Genomic DNA, 21,714 nt, shown 5'->3' with positions numbered 1-21,714 from the left:
TGTAATTGTATAAAATCCTGTCTTTTTGCAAACTACTCAAAAGTATAAAAATGAGACACCAGTTTGCATATTCGGGCAGAGGTTTTTAAATGCAATGTATTGTATACATTGTTAAATTCTGCAGGTAGTGTGATAAATTCTAGTAATGCTGCGATTGTGCATTTGGACTTTTTGTAAAGCATCCTTGAGAACTTTGAAGCACTAACTTAACTAAGCTAAAAATGTGTATATAATTATTATTCACATACACAACGAGGTTTTGTCCCATTGGTGTATGTAATAGATTTGATAAAGTTTTTGGTATGTTATTTAATACTTCGGGGAATTAATTTGTGGTTTAAATACTTATTTTTCTGTAAAAAGAAACAAATAAATACATTAAATTTTATACCACTCTACAAGAAAGTTATAGGAGGAAAATGCCAAAGACACTGTGGTAAAAGGAACATGACTTGAAGAGCTGCTTTATAAAGAAAGAACACTATTTAAAATATAAATAAATGTTTCTGGAAAAGAAATCCTGTGCTGCTTCCTTTAACTGGAGAAAGTTGTCTTTATCTTCCTTTAGAAGGATCTGAAGAACAATATACCTGAACTAGACACCAGGAATGTGAAGTCATCCCAAAAGCATCATGTAATGCTTTTGGTAAAGGATCTGCCTTCAAGATGGTTAACTGAAATATGAAAGAAAAATACTTGTCAAGTGTTCCCTTCTGTTTGTGAAGGAATTGTGTGACTTGTTCTTCTGAGCAATAACAGTCCTTTGAGGTGATGGTGTAACTTGTTCCATGTTTCTTCCAGGCGTCTTCACTACCGTGAGATACCATCAAGTGACATATCTACAGTATTCCTTCTGGATCAGCGTAGATGTCTGCAGCCTCTGTAGGCAAGCAGGAAAAATTCTAGGTAGTAAAACGCCAAAGTTATGCCACGAGCTGGGCTGATCAATGCATCACTACTTAAAGAAAAGCACAGTCAGGAACACGCCTTCTCATAGTTAAAAAACTAAATGGCAGAGCAAAGTGTGTTGGAAGGAATTCCTGTCGGATCACTTCCTCGGTGCTGAGCAGGCTCCACCTGCTGGGCTGCCAGTGCCAAGTGAGCTGCAGGGAAATGCTCCAGCTATCACGATAAAGCTGTTGTAAGGTAGAAATTGCAGCTCTCCAGCTTAAGAAAATGTCCATCGTGGCCGGTGGCTACAAGAGGTTAAAGCTGAGTCTGAGACATCCGTGCTTTGGGAGCAGTCTGCTTGTGTTTGACAGGCAGCTGTGCAAAGAGTTCTCTTCCACGTGCGGTGGTAGGCTTTTTAATTTCTTCCAAGTTACAATCTCGGCCTCTTCAATCACCAGGGCATTAGCTTTGTTTCCTTGCTGTATGTGATATGCAGTAAGAATGCCTAGCTGGAGAGAGCATTAATATGGATGTGAGTGTCCTCCAAGTCAGATTCTGTATTCTTCCTGCCAGCCACGATAAAGACAAGGTAAGAAGGAGAGGCTAGAGCAGCACTCCTCCCTTCTGGTAATGCCTGCAGCAATCTCACATGGAGTAACAAAAGCCTGAGCCTGTAGTTGAAGAGAGGAAGATTTTTAAAAAGCGAAGAGCTGGTTATCTCACGTACCAAGTCTTTTGGCTGCCTGAGGAGACAAAATCTTGTAAAGATGCAGTGCGATTATTTTAAATTTTTTGATACATGAGTGCACAAACAATAACCTATCAACTGGTCGGTGCGCCCTTCAAACTGAAAAGCTGTAGTAATTTCCAAACAGAAGTCTGCACTGGAGAAGAGCAGGTGACAAATCTGAAATACGTCATCGAGCCACTGGCGTGGAAGGCACCGAGCCAATACGGAAAAGGAGGTGGATGTGCATGAAGGACAGGGAATAGCTGGCACTTGTGTGAGCAGACACACAGCTGGGCTTTCCGCTCATCATACAATCGTGGAATAATCCAGGTTGGAGGGGACCTCCGCAGGCCATGGGGTCCCTCGTCCGGCTCGAAAGTAAATCCATTACTGGATTTACTCGGATCAGGTTGCTCAGGGCCTTGGGTCTGGAAAGTTTTCAAGGGTTTGGTTTTTTGTGTGGTGGTATTTGGGTTTGATTTGGTTGGGATTTTTTTGTCCAGTGAGAGGATCCCTTATTTCAGCCTGTTCTAACGGTATTTTTCAGCCCCCAAGCAGTTCGATACTCGGTATGCTCTTGGTGTGAGCTGGGCCCCTCGCAGCCAGACCCGACCCTCCCCTGCGCGTCCTCGGGGCACGTCCTCCCGAAGGAAGCCCCTGAGGAAAACCTCTCTTCCCCAGACCCGCGTCTCGCTGGGGCGGATCCCCCTTCTCCCGCCCAGCGGCGGGTCCCCCGGGCCGGCCCGCAGCTCCCGGCGCACTCGCCGCCATTCCCCAGCCGGCCGCCGGGCCGTCGCGCGGCGCCGCTCCATTGCTCGGCGCTCCTCACCCTGGCGGGTGGATGGCCTCTGCGCTCGGCGGCGCTGCCTGGCGGGGTCGGAAGCAGCCGCCGGCCTGTCCGCCGTGGCTCGGCCCGGTTCCGGCTCGGCTCTGGTCGGCCCGGCCCGGCTCGGCTCGGCTCGGCTCGGCCCGGTTCCGGCTCGGCTCTGGTCGGCTCGGCTCGGCCCGGCCCAGTTCCGGCTCGGCTCGGCTCGGCTTGCTCGGCTCGGGCGGGCTCCCGCCTCGGGGCTGAGGCGGGCGGACGCTGCCATGGTTTAAAGGGCGGCGGGCGGAGGTGAGCGGGCAGGAGCCATGAACCTGCTCCCGGCCAACCCGCACGGCAACGGGCTGCTCTACGCTGGCTTCAACCAGGACCACGGTGAGGCGGCGGCGGTGGGCCGGGGGGGGCTGCGGGCGCGGCGCCGTGAGGGGCGCGGCGCCGTGAGGGGAGCGGGCCCCGCCCGGCGCGGGGGCTGCTCTCTCCCGGTCGCGGCTCCGGGCAGCCGGTTTGTGCCGGCGAAGGGGCGGCGGTTCGCGGCTGGGAGCCCGGCGGAGCTCACCGCCCGGAGCCGTGAGGGGAGCGCGGCCCCCGGCTGGGTGCGGGCCTGCCGCGGCTCCGGCGGCGGGGAGTGCCCGGGACCCGGCACAGGAGGCGGGCTGCCCCGGGCCGTGAGCCCGTCCGGCGGGACGGGGTGTCCCGCGCTGTCTCCCCGCCCGCTCCCGCGGCGGCTGACAGGATGCCCGGGCCCGGTGGCCGCCGCGGCCGTGGCGGGCACAGCCCCGCTCTGAAAAGCCGCTGTTCGCAGCCATCACTGAACAGCGCTCCCGTGCCAGCCCCGGGGCCAGCCGCTCCCGGGAGTCGTTCGGGCGGAGCGAGGGGAGAGGAAGAGGAGCAGCCGTGTGTGATGCGCGTTTCCAAACGCATCCGGCCCTCCGATGGCGGCGGGCGCTGGCTGCGCGGCGCGCCGCTAAGGCGGGCCTCCCTCGCGTGGCCGCGCCGGGCTGCCTCAGACCCCGCGCTCCTGAGACTGCGGCACTGGGAGAGGGAAGGGAGCTCGCAACACACCGCCGTCCCGGTGTGAGCACGCCGCAGTCAGAATTAGTGCGGCAACTTTTGGGTTTTTTCCCTGATTTGTGTTTTAAAAATGGTGGTTAAATCTGCTGATCACACTGGCAGACAAGTACAGATAGAAGGACCGCTGAAAAGCTTCAGAACGACGTGCTTGGTTTGGCTTTTTTCGTTTGTTATAAAGGGGAAGGCCTTTTCTAGAAAAGGGGTTCATAGGCCTTGTGCATTTGCAGTCTAAAAATAGCAGCAGTCTTATGAGTAAGTGTCACTTTATGGAACAGGGAATAGCAGGTCATAGTTTTGTAACATCCTTTTGTCTTAACAAATAGTGCGGTTGCCTAAGACAGCCTTGCAGCTTCTGTCGTTGTAGACTGTAGTTCATGTACCTGTTGCTGTTGAAGTCAGGTGTAAACACGAATTATTCTAATCAGACATCTCTGATGACGTTTTGTCAGGAGTGGATCAAGCTGTTGATGAAGTGAGCTTCTTGGTAGCTCTCTTCGTGCTATCCTGTTGACTGGAAAACGATAGAATAGTCTGGTTTTCAGCAGCTCTGTTTGCATTGTCTTCGTCTTGCATTTGCAACAGAGAGGGGGAAAAGGTAATTGTGAGGATGAGCTTCGTTTCAAATCTGCAGGAGTCTGTGACGAAGCGGTAATATTTGATGCTTGGCTGTGCTGGGGCTGGGTTATTACGAGAAATGTATGAGAAGCTAAGTTTTTCTTCTGCCAAGTGCCTTTAGGACATCATTTTAGCATTTAAAACTTGTTCTTTGTTGCAAAGGCTTCTTTAAATTCGGTAGCAGTAAATGCAATGTAAACACTTTTTTGAATAATGTCACATCCAAAGTGTGTTAAGGAATTTATCCTGGGAATCTGCAAGCCAAGCAGCTTATTCCTAACAGTATTCCAGTCCCATCCTACCTAGCTCAGCCAGCCAACTGAATAACTCTGGAAAACTTGAACAAAAAACATGTTTGGCTTTCGTTTGCAGGCTCCTGAAGCTATTCCTGCTTAGAAATGGTGACTTTTGAGCTGTAGGTAGCATGCTAACTTTTTTAAAAGCCCTAAACTAGTGAAGTATTAAAGGATAGCAACTTCTTTGGCTGCTCAAAGAAGAGTAGGCAAGAGGAAAAGCTTGCTTCTTCCTTGTTGCTTTTACCTAAAATAGAAATATGAGTCACTTGAGTGCCAAAGCTTAGTAGTGTGGGTGTCTGCATGTATTGTCACAATAACCTAATTTCTTAGTAATTTAAAACCCGCCAATCCCATAATGATGGGAAGAATGATTTACTAAGTCTCTCCAAGCTGTAACTTCCATGACTGACAAGTGATAAAGCTAGCATCTGCGGTTTTTCTGAAATGTATTTCCCTTGCTCTGTTTTGAGTGATACTATATTTTTATATCAGGTGTGTTCGCCACTTTTTGGTTTTAAATTTAAAAAAAAGAAACAATATAACCGCCCAAAATGGAAGGACTATATTACAAGGCGTTCTCAGTTGTTTTGAAACAGAATACTCTGACTCTACGTTCTTAATTTCAAGCTGGTATACTCCTGATTTCGGGCACTGTTGTAATGCTTTCAGGAGGACATTAAAGGACTCCACAGCAAGGAACAGACACAACATAACAATAAATTACCACACCAGGAGGTGTGTGTGAGAATTGCTGACAAGTGCCTCTTCTGTCACCTTTGCAGTCCGAAGCTAGTTCGAAAACAGAGGTGTGAACTTGTTTGGTGTTGAAACACTTGCCGTATTCATTTGATCTCCTTTAGAGGACTGAAGTGCTTGGCTGTAGGACCCTATAAGTGTTAGTGGGATTCCGTGCTCTCTCTTATGGCTTGAGACAAAACGTGCGGTGGCGAGGAAAACCGATGTGCTAGGAACTGTGCCTGCCATGGATGCTTCCCTCGGCTCCACTGCTGCAGTTTCTGCATCCTCAGGCCCCAAAGCCTGCAGATGTCTTTATATCAGCATGCTTCGTAGGGTAGTCATTAATTTAACCCTTTCTTTTTCTTTGTTTCTCTAAACCCAAACAAAATTCGCTGTGGCCTCACTGGCACTGTTGGCAAACAGTACTTTCACTGTAGGAACAAGCACAGCTGTGTGTTAGGGTAATAATTCCGTGGAGATTCAGTTTTCCCTGGCATCTGAATTAATGTTTGTAGTGGGTTTTTTTTAAAGTATCTGAGTTGCCTTCTGTCAGTTGCTCCTTGACAGCGTGTCTGTTCCTTCTCGAGACGAAATGTGAATTCCTGTGGAAGGAAGCACACCTATTATTGCAGCAATTCCCTTTTCTGGCAGCCCCTCCCCAGCGCTCTCATACATGAGAGCTTCCAAGCTGTAACTGAGCTGTCAAATTTGTGATCCCACTGGTAAATGCTGGATCAGTCAGATGGGAAACACTGGGCTCCAAAGCTATTCCTGGAACCTGGAATTGAATGAATAGCAGTAGTCTTCCTTTATGTTTTTTTTTTTTTCTCTTGTTTGGCTCAGGGGTTGCCATGACTGAGAACTTTGGATCTGTCAGTAATGATGGACTGTAGGGAATATCGCTGTTACTCACGTTCCCTCAGTTCTGGTGTGTTGTCTCCAGTTAAAAATGGAGATATTCCCAAGACATTAAAAGCAGCCCACGTCTTAGTCACGAGGTTAGCCCTGCAGAACAGCTGTGGTGGTGCTACAGGAAGCGTAACGTCTGCGTTTTAGTGCACTAGGAATGCTGCACTTGGGTTTGGTGTAAGCTGCTGATGTTAGCACAGTAAAACTTGACAGCGCTCTCCTACTGTAGAACAGTTTCAGCGTCCCTCTCTGTCTCTCGGAAATACAATATTGTGTTATAAAACCGTTGCTGGGGAAATAATGATATGGATGCGCACCGCTGCTACCAGAAACAGATTGATTCTAATCCTGTTCAATATTGGTTTATGTAGAGAAACGTTTCCATTGCAATTTGCTTTCTGGTTGTCCCTGTGAAGTGTACTGCGTGAGGTGGCAGCTTGTTAGTGCCGGGATTTCAACGCAGCGAATTCAGCTGCCAGAGCAAACCAGAGAGTGATGCACTGAGAAGGGAGGAGGGAAGGTCAATATAGGTCGTTTAGAAGCATCTATTTCAATACGTTTACTAATCTTTCTGTAGTTATTGTGTTCTTGTTAGCCATTCTCCAAGTGTGTTTGCCTATGTTAGCAAGAACTTTTCTCACTTAATTAATTACGAAATCTTAGACAGGGTGCAGTTGTGACTGTGAGTCTTTTGGGTTGAGGGAGTAGGTTTTTGTGTGTTTTATTTTCCTTGCTGTTTGGCTCACTGTTGTACTGCTCTAACAGCCTGGTGTATTGAGTCTGGGACTGCTGTTAGTGACTGTGTGTAAGAGAAGAGGGTTAATTTGTTCCCTTTCCACACTGAAGGGTGCAGAGATGGATCTTGTAGTAGTTTTTCCTTTGTATGTGTGAGTTCAGTGAATAGGAACCCAAAGAATGCTGCCAGATGTGCACCCCTGTACCTCCTAAGATACTGGTCCTAGAGCAGAGGATGTGTGAGATGTCTTTTTTTGAAACTGTGGGGTTTTGGTTGGTTGGGGTTTTTTGTGTTTGATTGTTTTTTTTGGGATTTTTTTTGTTATATTTTTTTTAAAGTGGTCCTTCTTGGAATAAAACTCTTGAAATATTAAAAAGGCATCTCAAATTTGTTGCATTATTTTTCCCAAATTGTGGGGTTTTTAAACTAATACTGTTGTGATGATCAAGTTGTTTATATGTTTTTATAGAGTTACATGAGAACGTTGATCTTGTTCTTTTGTTCCGTGTAGTGGATTTCCTTTATAACAGCTCCTGTTGCAACGGCCAGAAAAAAAAAATATAATCCCCAATTGTATTGTTTCTTCTGATATCTTAACCTGCATCAAAACCTGAGTAGTGGAAGACTTGTACTGGTTGCTGGCTTGCTCTCCAGTGAGCATGTGTAATTTTTGAGGTGGAGCTCCTATGAAGCTAGCAGCACGCAGACCACCAAGCCAGTTTGCTGTGTTGTGAGGGCCGTTGCTGATCACCTCGAACACCCGAAACAGTCTCTTGCACTCTGGGCCTTTTTGCCAGCTTCTGAGTGGTTGCTCCACAGCAAACCAGTCCAGTCCTGTGTGTAGAAAATCATGGGTCACCTGGCTATGAGCAAATGGTTTGGAGACCTTATGTTAAGAGTGAAGACTTCCTTCCCCCACCCACCCTGTGATTTTTGGAGTATTGAGTTTGGGGAAGGGGTGCGTTTAGACATAGCTGCTAAATTTTTATTTGGGGGGTTCAAATTGTTGCAGTCATTGCAGTGCGTAAGAATAAAAGTAGGGTAATTTATAATAATTCCAGTACCATGAAGATCTTAACTGGATTTTGGATACAGCGCACATGAGTTGTGTAGCAACTAATCTATCAGTCTGCCTCTAGCAACAGTAGCTGCTTCCTAATAACTCGTAATTGCACTGACTTCACAGTGCCATTCTTTATGTTAATAGCTGCATTCATCCATTGGCAAGGAAAACAGCAGGACAGACAGCTGCTAGTTCGATGGATTCCACTAAAAAGGCACATGCATAATTCTGTATGTAAAAGAAAGTAACATAATTTTCAAGAGTATTTTAATCTGACTTCTTATCATTCCCTGGTTTAGACTTAAGCTATTGGCGTGTAATTATTGGCATCTGACAATATCTAATGCTCTCATTAGAGCATTCCTAAAAGCTATGTTGAGAAGCTCCCTTCTGTGGAAACATGGACAATGGATCATGCTTCATACAGTTGTAATCACGGTGTAAATTCATCTAGTGAGCAAGGAGGGGCTTGCTTCCTAACGACTGTTGGACCACAGAAGTTGAAATGCAGGTTTCCTTCCCTCTGTAGTGCATGGCATAGGATACAGATGGGCTGAGAATTGCTCTCCTGTCCTTCCCTTGTTTTCTCACCTGTCCACAAAGAATACTGAGAACTTCAGTAGAGGCCAGCATAGAGGACAACTTCTCTGAACAGTTTCCACTTGCAAACACAGCCTGCAGGCGGTCTTCAGCTTGAGTTTAACGATGCAGTTATCAAGTGATGCTCTTTTAACCCTCTGGCTTTTGCTTAGTTCTCGAGTGTACCTCGCAGTTACTATAGATGTGTATGTATATGTGCTTTTTACTACAGGATGCTTTGCATGTGGAATGGAAAATGGATTCCGAGTTTATAATGCAGATCCACTCAAAGAAAAAGAGAAACAAGGTAAAATGCTTACTTATTGTACCCTGCTAGTTCTGTGCTGAATGCTCAGCCTCCTTGGTTTTTGCTGTAAGATTCTTGCTTAGCTTTCACCATTCCATCACTAGAAGGCTCTGAGTAAAGCCTCAAGGGAAGGAAGTCCGTGCTGGTCCCACAGGGACTCCCACTTCTGCCACTGCTTGGTCAGATCTTTATCTGCTGTTAATTTGCATTAAGCTGGCTGATGATGGATTTGTCACACCTTCTTGCAGAGGCTGAATTGTGTGAGCTCTTGCAAATGTTTGTAGTCCTGATAGGAGAAAAGTTGTCTCGTTATTCACAAGTGGGAGAAGAGTCCCTCGCTGTGGCGATCTGATGTAGCATGGAGAGAAGTTGTTCTTGTACAGAAATTTGGATGGTCTCGTGCAGCACCACCACTGCTGCCTTTTTCCTGGAGATCTGAACGTAACGTTTCTCCTCCTTGCTTAGAGTATCGCTTGCAAGAGCACCGTGAGCTCAGGCCTCTGATACTCTAGAAATTTTATATTTGCTGTATGCCTAAAAATTGTGGGAGGATCTCAAGGCAGTAAACCTGGTATGTCTTAACAGAAGTGACTAGATGAGCTCTGTTAACAGGTGGTGGGGCTTTTTGTCAGAAAACAAACATAACTGAGTGAAAATAAGGGAAAATGAAACCTAGCCATGTGATTCTAACCCTAAATATAGGAGGAAAGGTGCCATGCTAAACAGGTTTCCCCGTACTTCCAGCCTGTGGTGACAGAAAGGATAAGAGGAAAAACGTGTTTAAAATAGCAATTCTTATGAAACTAGGCATGCTCTTACTTTCTAATGGTGTAAGAGATTTCAGTCACTGTTCATGTGGCCAAACCTGACAAACTGTTTTCTATTCTTCATACTAAATTCTTCCCTAAGCAACATGTATTGGGACTATCGTCTGTGATGGTGTGCTAAAAGGATCAGAATTCAGGCTGAAGTCCTGTTGAGCATCTTGTCAAAACTCTCCCTGCCAGAAACTCGACATGTTTCCAGAACTCCCATAGTGAAATGTCTCTGACAAGTCAGATTGCCTTTCCCCTGTGAGTCTGGAGAGGTCAGACTGTACTGGCTGCACAGGTACACAGGAAGTCTTGTTCATCTTTCACCTATATTTAAACCTACCTGAGATAGACAAGCTCCATCTGGGACTATTTGGTTGATTTCTGTAGCCCAGTATGAAAGCAGGTTTTAACTGTTACACCCTGGCTTGTGTCTCTTCTATCCAGGAGCTCCATGAATTTCCCCATCCAAGCGTCACCTGTCAGAACTGTGAAGACAATGATTAAAGTCTGTTCTGACACAGATTCAGAACACGTTGCATGTTCTTAAATTGTCTTGGGTTATCATTCATAAATTTTTTTTTAAGACTTTTTGTCGCAGTGATAATGCCTCTTCATAACAAAATTGTTGTCATGCTTTAATGGAGTTCAGAGAAGAATCTGGTGCAGAAGGGGTTAGTGTCCAAATACAGCTGTTCTGGAAGGAAACTCGGCAGTCAAAAGTGTTGTTGCAGAAACCACAAGGACTTGTATGAACTCCAAGGCTTTACTGTTCCAGGGTGAATATCTTTCCAGGCATCTGCCTTCAGTGTTGTGTAGTCAAGTCCCAACATGGATTCCTCATCCAGGTGTACTGCGGTGCTTCTGAATGTCCGACTGCATCTCCCTTCTCCTACCCTCATGCAGATGTCAGCATCTTTCCATTGTAGTGCTTCCTCCCTCTCCTCCCTCTCATCTCTGTTTCTGACAGTGGGTCTCTCTTAAATTTCAACTTTTCCTCTAGCTTTGAAATGTTTTACTAGTTCTGTCCACCTTTCCTGCTGCAACCTGCCAGTGTGTGGAGTTATTGGACAATCTTTTAAAGGAGAAGTTTGTTTTCAACTCTGCTCATCTACCCTGAAAGCCACAGTTACAGCCTCTCGTCCTGACAGTTGGGTTCCCTCTCCCTGCTGGAATGCCAGACATCCCTCTAGGCTGTGTAAACAAAGCCAAGCCCCAACTTAAATGTCATCAAATAAATAGAAAAAAATTTTTGTTATAAAATGTCTTCATTGACATTTTGTATCCGCACGGGGATGTCTTTATAGACTTGGTGAGTTTGAGGAAACGCACACACGTGTACCTGAACGAGACACTCCAGGTATTTTTCTAAGAGCACAGCATGAGCATAATAGAGCAACTCCAGCCTTGGAATGTGTGTGTGAGGGGAATCAATCTGAGACTGGACAGTCTTTCGAGACACATCCTTAAGCCCACTACGTAACAGAAGTGATCAAGCTGCCGTGAGGATAGCACTTACCTCCTGTTATGCAGCGTGCTTTAATATAACTTTAAAACCTTCCTGTGTTTCTTCTGTATATGGAAACAAGGCCTGTCCCAACAGGGTGATCACAGCGGTGATCTTCATTGCCTTGAGAAATAAGGCAACTTTGATGAGAATCCTCATCTTAAACAAGCACAAAAATATAAACCAAAAAAAAACCCCAAACCAACCCCACCCTTTTAGTCAGGATTCCTTGTCTGTCACCCCCACTCTTGGAGAAGTCTCTGGTTCTTAAAGTCAGCCAGAGTAGGAAGGTACTCTCCTTCTCAGGTGCCTGAGAAAAGTGCTGGATAACGTGAGCTTTTCTTGTAACAGTGGTAGAAATTAGACAGGATTTTAACAGGTTCTGACAATTAAAATGCATTTGTGTTTCAGAATTTCTAGAAGGTGGTGTTGGCCATGTTGAAATGTTGTTTCGTTGCAACTATTTAGCACTAGTCGGGGGAGGAAAGAAGCCGAAGTACCCGCCTAACAAAGGTGAGTCTCCAGGAACAGATCTTGCAAACGTTTGCCTCGCGGCCTGGGCGAGACTGCCCGAGAACTCCCCAGCCACATGCCTTGTGGTGGAGTAAATGGCATCACCTGCCACGGTGTTAGTGGGCAGTTCCCTGCCATGAGCAGTCTGAGACCTGGTGGCAAAGTCTCTACTTCTCAGAGGCAGCTTTGCAAAGAGGCTCTGGCTCAGCAGCCCACAGGGAACAGCTCCCTGCCTGGGAAGCGTTTTAGGAAAATACGCTGCGCTTTGGGGTTTTAATTTTTTGTGGGTTTGGGGCTTTTTTGACTGCTGCTCTATTTCCTTGATAACAACCCTCAGAGCAGAAAAAAAGCCTGATTTTCGTTAGAAAAACGTATTTTTATTGTCAGCTTTTGTGGTTAAAGTTTACCAGCTCCCACCTGCGTGAGTCATAGCGTGGAAGTGGTGATGTGTCGTAGCGAAATGCCTTCCGGTTAGCAGGATGCCAGTCCGTAACTGCTCGGCGACTGGATGCACCCCTTGGTTAGTCTTCTCAGAAACTAGGAGTTGTTACAGTGGAGGCAATGTGGACCTTTGGTGATCTAATGCCATCTCTGCTCTGCTCCAGTAATGATCTGGGATGACCTGAAGAAGAAGACCGTCATTGAGATAGAGTTTTCCACAGAAGTCAAGGCAGTTAAGCTGCGAAGAGACAGGTAGGTAGAACAGAGCGCTCCAGACACACTGCTGGGCTTGGCATTCTGTTCTTACTCATTCCCAGCTGTGTGTAGAAAGGTCCTGCTTTAACACCTCGATCAACAAGACCAGCAATTAAGGGTAAAACAGGCTTTTAGGGGCAAGCGTTGGATGTTAACAGATCACAGCTGGAGTATCTGGTGTCTGAAACCTTGGTGAAAGTCGGTGAGCCTTTCTGGACCCCTCATGTAGGGAAACGTGTGGCTGCTGCTGCCTCCTCCTAGGTGGGGAGGAGTGTGAAGGGAATTCAAATGGATCTCTAGAGCAAGAGCACCTATTAGCAGCTGGAGTCTGTGGGTGGAGAGGTTCTGCTGTCACAGCTTTGGATAAAAGTGCAGCTTTGCAGGCTTGTGGTTGCATGGTTCTTTTGCAAGGCTATGAGTGCATGGGGGGGGAGCATACAGCCATTAAAGCAGTTGAAAGCCTTTGCAGATCTGAATTTTTTACCCACCCAAGTCATAGGAACTTCTTGTCTGTTTCAGAATTGTGGTAGTCTTGGACTCGATGATCAAAGTTTTCACATTCACACACAATCCCCACCAGTTGCACGTCTTTGAAACCTGCTACAACCCTAAAGGTCAGTTGTATGTGTGGGCTGGGAGTGGAAGCGAGTTTATTCTGTTCTTGACATGCTGTTTGTCTTCAGCTGCCTGAATCAGTTTCATTTACTAAGTCATTAAAAGTTTATTTATGTACTATAGTCATGCCCTTTGGAGATGCTTTTGTGTTTATAAAACGGTTATTAAAATTTATTCATACTTGGCACAGAAAAGCTTTTTCATGTACTCCTGTTACATTACAGATTTAATTTCTGTAAGAGCTATATGTTTTCTTCTGTAAAGAACCTGTAAATTTTATCTATTTTGTGCTGAAAGCTTAACTATAAACACAAACTCTACTAATGAAGTGCATCATTCCTCTTTTCTAATGGAGCTAGAGCTGCCTAGCAAACTGTTCTGGATAGTGTCCAGAAGAGCCAAACGAGCAAACTGATGCTGTTCTTCTTGAGTAGCAAGGTGTGGCTTTGTCCTGAACCAGGCTGTGGTAGCGCCCCAGGCAACACACCATCCAGTGCAGCGGAGCCAGCGCTGGGCTCCAGGTGGGCACAGAAGGGACAGGGCTGGGCTTTGACTGAAGGAAACAGTTTTGTTGCAGTAGGCTTTATTGAAAAAAGAGAGGTCCTCTCTGGAAGGCTAGCCTTGAGGGTAGAGAGATGGGCATACTCTCATGTCAGCTGCACGCTCAAGACCAGGTGTGTAAGGGAAGGTCTAAAACTGGAAGGGGTGCAGTGGCAGCTGTGTGAACATCTGGCTCCAGGCACAGCTGTGCCCTGCTGTGAGGGTGGCCAGAGTCTGAAAAGCACATGGCCTGCACGGGGAGGCTGAGGGAGCTGGGCTTGTCTGCTCGTGCAGAACGGAGTGTGAAGGGCTGCCTGCAGCTGGTGGCTTACAGCTGCTGGAAGGACAGTTGCAGAAATGACAGAGCCAAACTCTTCTTGATAGTGCCATGCTGGCCATGCTTGGTGTCTTGGGAGGATCAGCCTGGATGTCAGGAAGATGTTTTCTCCACACAGAGGTTGCTGGGGCTTGGAGTCCCCATCTTCAGAGGTTTCCAAGCCTGCTAGAAGCAGGTGCAGGTTTGAGGGCTGCACTCAGCCTGACGCAGAGTCAGCACGCTGACCGCAGGGCGGTGGTGTAGGGTGGAAGATCAGTCGGAGCGCGTTGTTTCTGGTGGCACCCACCCGCTGCTCCGCCAGCTGTAGGCCGTGTGCAGGACACCTGGGAGAGACGGGATTTACCTGCAGTGGCTGCAGGAAGTTAGGAATTCAAAAAAGTGCAAGTGCCATAAGGACCGAGTTCAAACACGAATTAATATAATCAGTTTTACTGATGGAGGAGGAACTAAAACATCACCTATTACAAACTCTTACCCTTGTTATGCTGCTAAGGAGTTTTTTAAATTTTTTTAAAATAGCTTTGCTGTAACAGACTGATGGAGCTGATCTCCAAAACATCCCGACTTTGGATAACCACAACTGGATTACTTTGAAATAAAGTGATGAGAGCAAGTTAAAATCATGCTACTCCCTGACTTCTCTGTGCTCTGCACTTACGGACGGATCATGTTTTGCGATACTGCAATAGCCATTAAAATGCAGTTCTGGTTTACTACATGTATGTTTGCTTATTCTGAAACTACCCACATTTTAGAAACTTGTGTTTGAAAACTTTATTAGGTTATGGGAACTACACAGTTATATATATAATATATATTTTTTTTTTTTTTCTTTTAGGTCTCTGTGTCCTTTGTCCAAATAGTAATAATTCTCTTCTTGCATTTCCTGGAACACATACTGGGCACGTGCAGATAGTGGATCTCGCTAACACAGAAAAGCCTCCTGTGGACATACCAGCTCACGAAGGAGTCTTGAGCTGTATAGCTTTAAACCTGCAGGGAACAAGAATTGCAACAGCATCAGAAAAAGTAAGAATCATCTCTTCCTACCTCTGATTTACTATGCGTTCTAGTGTAGTAACTCCTACAATAGGAAGTTGCATCCATTTGTAGGAAGGAGATCAAGTATCTTACTGGAAAACTTGTCATTGAAACATGCGTTCTCAATTTATCTTCGCTGCTCCATCAGGGTGTGCAAACAGCCCCCCAGGCGCAGTGCCTGAGGCCGTGTTTGTGTTGCAGCTGCCTGCAGCAGTGACTCCTCAGCGACCTTTGAATGAGATCTGGCCCAGGCTGTTCACGTGCATCACGTGTTCTTCAATAAGTACTATTAATTTTAGAAATAAAAGGGAGGGATGCCGATTTGCATTCCTTCACCTTTATCAGTTTCTGCTTCAGTTTCCTGTAAACCCACTGGCTAAAGAAATATTTGCAAATAGGTCTGTCCTGCTGGAGGACTTGGTTCTGCTCCGGCTTAGCTCCTGTTACACAGCAGGAGGGAGGGGTGCTGCCTCTGGCTTTCTCATACACACACACAGCAGATGTTTTCATACAGAGTGTAAGCGATAAAATGGTTCTCTAGAATATTTACCCAGTTGTCTGTGGTTACATAGGACTAAAGAGCGCAGTACACTGACAAGAGACTGAAGGCATTGCACAGTACAAATCCCCTTGGGCTGGGGCAGATGTAGAAAGAACACAAAGCAAGTCCTAGCCCTGCCTTCTCCATGGGAACATCAGTGGAGCCTGCTAGTGGGCTTCCCCTCCCAAAGGACGCGCAATTCCAGCGTCCAAAGGAGTGTGAGGTAGATGTACCTGTGCCTGAGGCACACTGAGTGCTCACTGCCCTCTGCCACGCGACTGAGGTGTTTCTCAAGGACGAGCTAAGTTAATCCGAGTGAATCTCTGTTTAGGAGAGCTTCTACTGCACAGCCTCTAGCTCAAAAAGTTTTAAAAAAGAAAATGCAGCCAGAGTCATTCTTGACTGAGCTTAATTACTGTATGTCTTCTAAACAAAGCTCTGCCAACTCCTGTGCTAAATAGAAAAATAATCTGCTAAATTCGTACTGAAACGTTCCTTTTTTTGCGTAGAGAAAAAGCTCAAACAGCATTGTTCCACCGAAATCAGAGTATGGGCAACCTGCCATGCTCTAGGCAAACATCTCCAGCTTGTGTCTTAATTCAAAATCGAGCTGACGTTTACTTGACTCTTTCTCTGCTGGGCTCTGTTCTTTCTGGTGTGACTGCAGAGACCCATTTGTTAACCAGGCGTGTAATGGGGTTGCAGGTGACCACGTATACCCACTCTTCCTTAGCTGAAAGCACGGCTGAACCGTTCATCACTTCATTTGGGACACACTGACTGGTTTTGCAGCTCTGGTGTCAAGCTCAGTCTCTCTAAACGCAGTAGAGTTTTCCAATGTGGTGTTCTGTCTGTAACCTGACTCATCTGTAGGGTGTCTCAGATGTGGGTCCGTACAGATACTGGGTGCGTGATGGGGAACTTGTTCTTTGAGATTACTTCTGCAGAAGTAATTGTAAGGCAAGAGCAGCCACTGCCTAATTCTACTCAAGTAGAAAAAAACTGCACAGTAGCAATGGAAATAGAGTATTGACTGGGGAGTGAGTGAGGAGGGACACACAGAGCCTGGGCACATTGGCTGTACACGCGTCTGCTCTGCTTGCAGACTCATGCCAGGGCTGCACCGGTGCTCTAGAGCAAAACTTGGGTGCAAAGTTTGAGTATCTAAGTAGCAAGACTGGATACTAAAGTGTTGTAGTATTGTGGCAAGGAGGTGTAGGGGGGAAATCAGTATTCTTCCCCAAAATTATCATTGAGACGTTCTCTTGAATCTAAATGTACTGAGATGAAAAACCCAGTTGTGCATGCAGCAGCATGCAGGTCAGCTGGAACATCCGGACGCATTCCCAGATGTATTGTCTTCCCTAATGTGATCCTTCATTCCTTTTCAAGGGGACCCTCATTAGAATATTTGATACTTCATCAGGGCATCTAATCCAGGAGCTCCGACGAGGATCGCAGGCAGCCAATATCTACTGGTACGTTTAACTCTTCTGTTTTGTCGTCTTGTGGGTGTTGCTGTGCTGAGGCAACCTGGTGAGCAGCACCCGAGTCCCCCTCAGAAAGCCAAGCCGCGGCATGGGCACAGGGCAGCGCTCCGCTGGCAGCCGGAGCCCCCAGGGCTGTGCCGGGCCTGCGCTCCTCCGCGTGCTGCGAGGACAGAGCTGCAGCGGGTGGCCGCGTGGAGCCCAGCGCGTTACAGGGCCAGGGCAGAACGTAGCACTGGGCCGGCCGCTTCTCTGCGCAGAACAGCAGCTGGGAGGTACTCTGGCTTCGCTCTGAAATGTGGGGAATGCCTTCCCAGGGAGGAGTCCCTGGGGCGGAGTGGGGGCTTGTTACAACACAGCACTGACCTGCATGCGAGAGCCCAAGGCAGAAGTTTGAGTCTAACCCACTCCTGGAAGCCCTCTCCCAGGAGTGGGGAAACCTCCGCTCTACCCCAGAGTGGTGCTCAGTGGAAGAAGTGTTGCACGTTTTATCTAATACCTGCCTACTCCTTGGAGCAGAGGTCGTGCATCTTCTTCCAGCAGAAGGTGCAGCGTGGCCCACACGGATCGTGTCCGTGTCAGGGCAGTCTGCTGCAGGTCCTCTGTTCCAAGGAGGGGCTCTCCATCCTGTCAGCACAGCAGCGCTCCACTGGAGGAGTCCCCGCTCCTCCAGGAGAGGAGCCGTTACGGCCCGGCCTGCTGGGCTGGCAGCTGCTCTGGGCAACTGCCGTGGCAGAACTGCGCACACCAGAAGTTGGGGGGCATGTTCCAGGAGAAACACTGCAACTGTCTGTTTTCTCTACAGTATTAACTTCAATCAGGATGCTTCCCTCATCTGCGTGTCCAGCGACCATGGCACAGTGCACATCTTTGCTGCAGAAGACCCTAAAAGAAATAAGCAGTCAAGGTGGGCTTTGAGCTGTTCGGAAGCCTTTGTGGGGCAGGGGGTGTTCCCCTTTTTAGTGTAACACACTGGTCTTGCCAAGTAGCTGATACTGGCACTACTGGAGGTGATAAGATTAATCTCTGCTTGCATGGAGTTACAGCTTTGGGCCTAACAGCAACTGCCAATTTCTGGTGTCCCTTCTGGAGCTGCAGCATGAACGTAATCTGTAGACATGTCACACAAAGGAATCTCTACTAAAATCAATCCTTTTGGCAGTTTCCGCAGTCACTTAAACACACAAACCCAGACGGGCAGTTGCAGGGTCGGGGGGTTCACACGTGTTACCTGATGCTCAGCAGAAAATAAAAACAGCAGCTGGTGTGAGCCCTGCGACTTGGTCACACATGCAGCAGTTCTGAACTTACTCGAGTCAACACCTTACTAAGTTGTTACGCCTTTTTTTTTTTTTGTCTCTTTCAGTTTGGCCTCTGCCAGCTTTCTCCCCAAATACTTCAGTTCCAAATGGAGTTTTTCCAAATTTCAGGTTCCCTCAGGCTCTCCGTGCATTTGTGCCTTTGGAACAGAGCCAAACGCTGTCATAGGTGAGTACTGGAGGCTTCCCCAGGGTCTGCCTGGAGAATCAGGTTTTGAACTGTGCTGGCTGTGAGCTGGAGGGAATGCTCAGATGGGAGAACATTGCATGTGCCCCTGGGCTGAGAACAGGAGCTGTCCTTGCCCGGCGCGGCAAGGGAGCGCTCGGGGTGGCACCTGGGTGTGGTGCCAGGCTGACAGTGTGCAGGAGCACTGACACACCTCGGGTTCCTCCAGCCCACCTCTCTGCACTGTGTGTTCCACTGGCTTCGGTGCTCAGCCAGGGTAAACTGCGGCTGAAGGAGCAGCACGGTTCCTCTGGGACAGCTGAGCTAACACAGCTCTGTTTTGTTTCAGCAATATGCGCAGACGGCAGCTACTACAAGTTCTTGTTCAACCAAAAAGGGGAATGCTCCAGGGATGTCTATGCTCAGTTTCTAGAAATGACAGATGACAAGCTTTGACTGGGCTGAGGGGGCGCATGGGTCAAAGCGCTGCCTTGGCTGTTCTACGGCTTTGGAAGGACAGTATATGAATGTCCAACTCTGATCCAGCAGTTTAGCAGACCTCACTGAGAAGCCTGGCCCAACGCGATCAGAACAAGCTCTGAAGTAGTGGACTACATATCTTTATTCTCATTTCTGCAAGTGTTCATCATTAAAATCTCTTTGGGTTACTGTCATCAACTCAAGTTTTCAAGATGTGGCTTTCAAGAAGCTTGTGCCTCTTGGGTTTCTCTTCATCTCAACTGTGAAACGACTTTAGCTGAACACGAGTGCCTGCCCCACTACCGCTCCGCAGGGGCTGTACCAGCGTGCACGGCCTTAGAAAAAGGGATGTGAAAACAGAGGATTTTAGGCTTTGCTTTACTTCCACTGAATGGCGGGGAGGGGAGGGAATACTATGGGTCATGCTCACATCAGACTCCACAGCTTGGCTGGGAGCAGCTGTGCTGCCCTCCCCCTTCCCCGGAGCACCCCTTAGAGCTGCAGGGAGGACAAGCACATGGCTGCAGTTTGCACCATGCTTGTCCTCCAGGCTGCTGTGAGGTGGGGGGGTGGTGGTAGTCCTGTGGCCATGGGCTGCTCTTCCCAGACCCCTCTGGCTGTCGGCCAAGCCATCGGCGTTAACTGCCAAAGGTGCCGAACTGTGTGGATTAGCCGAAGGCACACGTGGCAGGGGCCGACCCGCCTCCCGTGGTACGGGCACCTGGAGCTCTGGCGTTTGTAGAGGTGATTCCTCCTGCAATGGAACAGCCATTCCAGGTTTAAAAACCACTCTCGGTACGGATGTGACAGCTGTGCTGACTGCTTCCAACATCGCTGTGCTTCCCCTGGAACACTGGACAGGCCTCCTGGACATCCGGCACAAAGAATGAGGTGGCAGGAAGCGTACATCGCTGCCATGGCTTTAAACTTGCAAAGTTTTCTTTTTTTATTTGAGATGTTGCACACTAAATACTGTTGGCCAAGGGACACGTAGGTCAGACTCAACTGACTGACTTGTCAACTCCTTCCTAAAATTGTTACAGGCCATGAATATTTACTGCTGAACTAGAAACTGAGATGGACACAAGCTCTGGGTTCATGGCGCTGAACGCCTGGGGGAGGGACCTCAACTTCACAGCTGCTTCAGCTCTGCCACGCCAGCTCACTCTAGGGTCCTTTAGCTGCAAACTCTAAATTTGACAAGTTTCTTTTGGTGTCACGTAACATACTAAGGACTAACCTCTACGCAGATTTTGATGTCAAGGTTGCATGTTGCTTTTATGTGTATTTAATCACAGAAATTGTTTTGCACACTTATTTGTAATATGTTATTTCTTTTAAATAAAAGTGACTAATTTTGCTGTATTCACTGATTATCACGGCCAAAGGTCCCGTTGCCACAGGTTTGGGGAATAAATGTGTAACTGAGTAAACAGCAGTGGCTGCTGAAGGACAGCAGCTGCATCGTGCTGCCCGTGCCACGTAAACGCAGGACGTGCAGTACAGGAATTACTGCCTGGACACGTACGCAGGTATTTACACCAAAACAAGTCCGGCTTCCAGTGCAAACCAGTTCTCGTTCAGCACTGTTTACCACACCATTCACCACAGCTGCTGTCCTGAAGCTTCTCACCTTTGAACAGCTGCATGAGTAGCATGACCAACGGGAAGCTGCCCTCTCCCTGGAGAAGCGCGTGCGCAGTTAAAGCGTGAGAAACCATTCTCCAAGGACGATTCAAACCCTCGTTCCCTGGTGCAGTGTGGGGTGTTTATGATCCAGTCAGCTGCGCCCACTTTGAACAGCAACAAAACTACACTCTTGTTACACGTTCTGCACTCTGCACATCTCCGGCAGCTGCCCTCCCACTAAAGTCGCCCTGCGGTTGACCAGAGAAGACCAGGAGCACACTGCTTGGTTGAATAAAACCCCACTGAACTTGTAAAACTTTCCCTAAACATCTGCTCTGGTGTGGCAGTGAGAATGAGAATAACATGGAACTTCACAGGCAGACAATGGTGCTGTGTTAGTGATGGAATCCCTTAACACGTACCCAAACATACCTAATGTCAAATTCCTTCTTTACTACTTACAAATCCTTACCTTGAAGTATACAGGCTGTTTTACAGGGATTGAAAAGTAGGTAGAAGAATGAGTCTTCCCCACTGCTGCCGACTCCAGCTTTATCCGCCAGTTACTTCATCACACCCCCTTCTGCTGTACTGCATCATGTAGGTGCATTTAATCAAATTTTGGTAAAGTGAGATACAGGATAAACCTACCTCTGCAATCAAATGAAACAGTACTTCAGCTAAGTCATTTTTTTGGAAAAGAAACAGTACTTTTAAGTATTAGATAGACCAGGTATTATCCCCCGTGCTGATTTGCTCTCGTGGCTGCAGCACCCAGTTGCACTGTGAAGCTCAGAGCCGAGCCTGGCACCCTGCAGTGATACCCACCTGTGCTCTGGGCCTCGTGCAAAGACTCAGGCGCCCAGGGCAGGATGCTGAGGAACGGCTTTCCCCCAAGAGGGGCACGCACTGACCAGAAGGCAAGTTTTAACAGTCCAGAATGAGCCATCAGTCGCCACTGGAATGCAGCCCTGCTCCACGAGAGGCTGCAGAGCAAAAGGGGGTAAGGCGAGCTGCCTGAAGTCGACTTTATGTGACAAAAAGAGGATTAAACAGATTTTAAAATGCCAAGTTGTCAGCTTCAGATGAGTATTACAGTCCAGAGCTCCAATACCACTAATTCCTGTAAGTACAGTTGTCTTGGGTAGGAACACTTGGCTTCAGGAGACTGCCCCGCTGACGGCGGGCAGACAGCCCAGTGGTGCAGATTGCGCCAGCCTGTGTGGGGATGGCAGAATTCGCACAGGAAGTCTAAAACATGACTATTCCTGAA

The 21,714-nt window shown here is 47.7% G+C and overlaps 2 protein-coding genes across 9 annotated transcripts in view; one reads left to right on the top strand and one right to left on the bottom strand.

Annotated features, from left to right (window-relative positions):
* The window catches only part of LOC147527366 (uncharacterized), a 162,685-nt gene that overhangs the window by 68,913 nt on the left and 72,058 nt on the right, over positions 1-21,714 (bottom strand). The window lies entirely within an intron of this gene.
* Positions 2,712-20,177, top strand: WDR45B (WD repeat domain 45B). 8 transcript variants are annotated; one of them, XM_086624069.1, is made up of 10 exons: positions 2,712-2,819; positions 8,684-8,758; positions 11,498-11,590; positions 12,196-12,283; positions 12,806-12,900; positions 14,617-14,807; positions 16,753-16,838; positions 17,653-17,754; positions 18,214-18,335; positions 18,682-20,177. In XM_086624069.1, the coding sequence occupies exons 1-10, from the start codon at positions 2,753-2,755 to the stop codon at positions 18,786-18,788; spliced, it is 1,026 nt and encodes a 341-aa protein (XP_086480195.1). In that variant the 5' UTR covers positions 2,712-2,752; the 3' UTR covers positions 18,789-20,177. The 8 variants fall into 8 exon arrangements, with proteins under 8 accessions (XP_086480195.1, XP_086480196.1, XP_086480193.1 ...); XM_086624070.1 differs by having other exon boundaries at positions 11,489-11,590; positions 16,801-16,838; XM_086624067.1 differs by having other exon boundaries at positions 11,489-11,590.

Source organism: Tauraco erythrolophus, chromosome 20 (assembly GCF_009769465.1).
Source record: "Tauraco erythrolophus isolate bTauEry1 chromosome 20, bTauEry1.pri, whole genome shotgun sequence".
Lineage (NCBI taxonomy): Eukaryota > Metazoa > Chordata > Aves > Musophagiformes > Musophagidae > Tauraco > Tauraco erythrolophus.
This window is presented reverse-complemented; position numbering and strand designations above follow the sequence as displayed.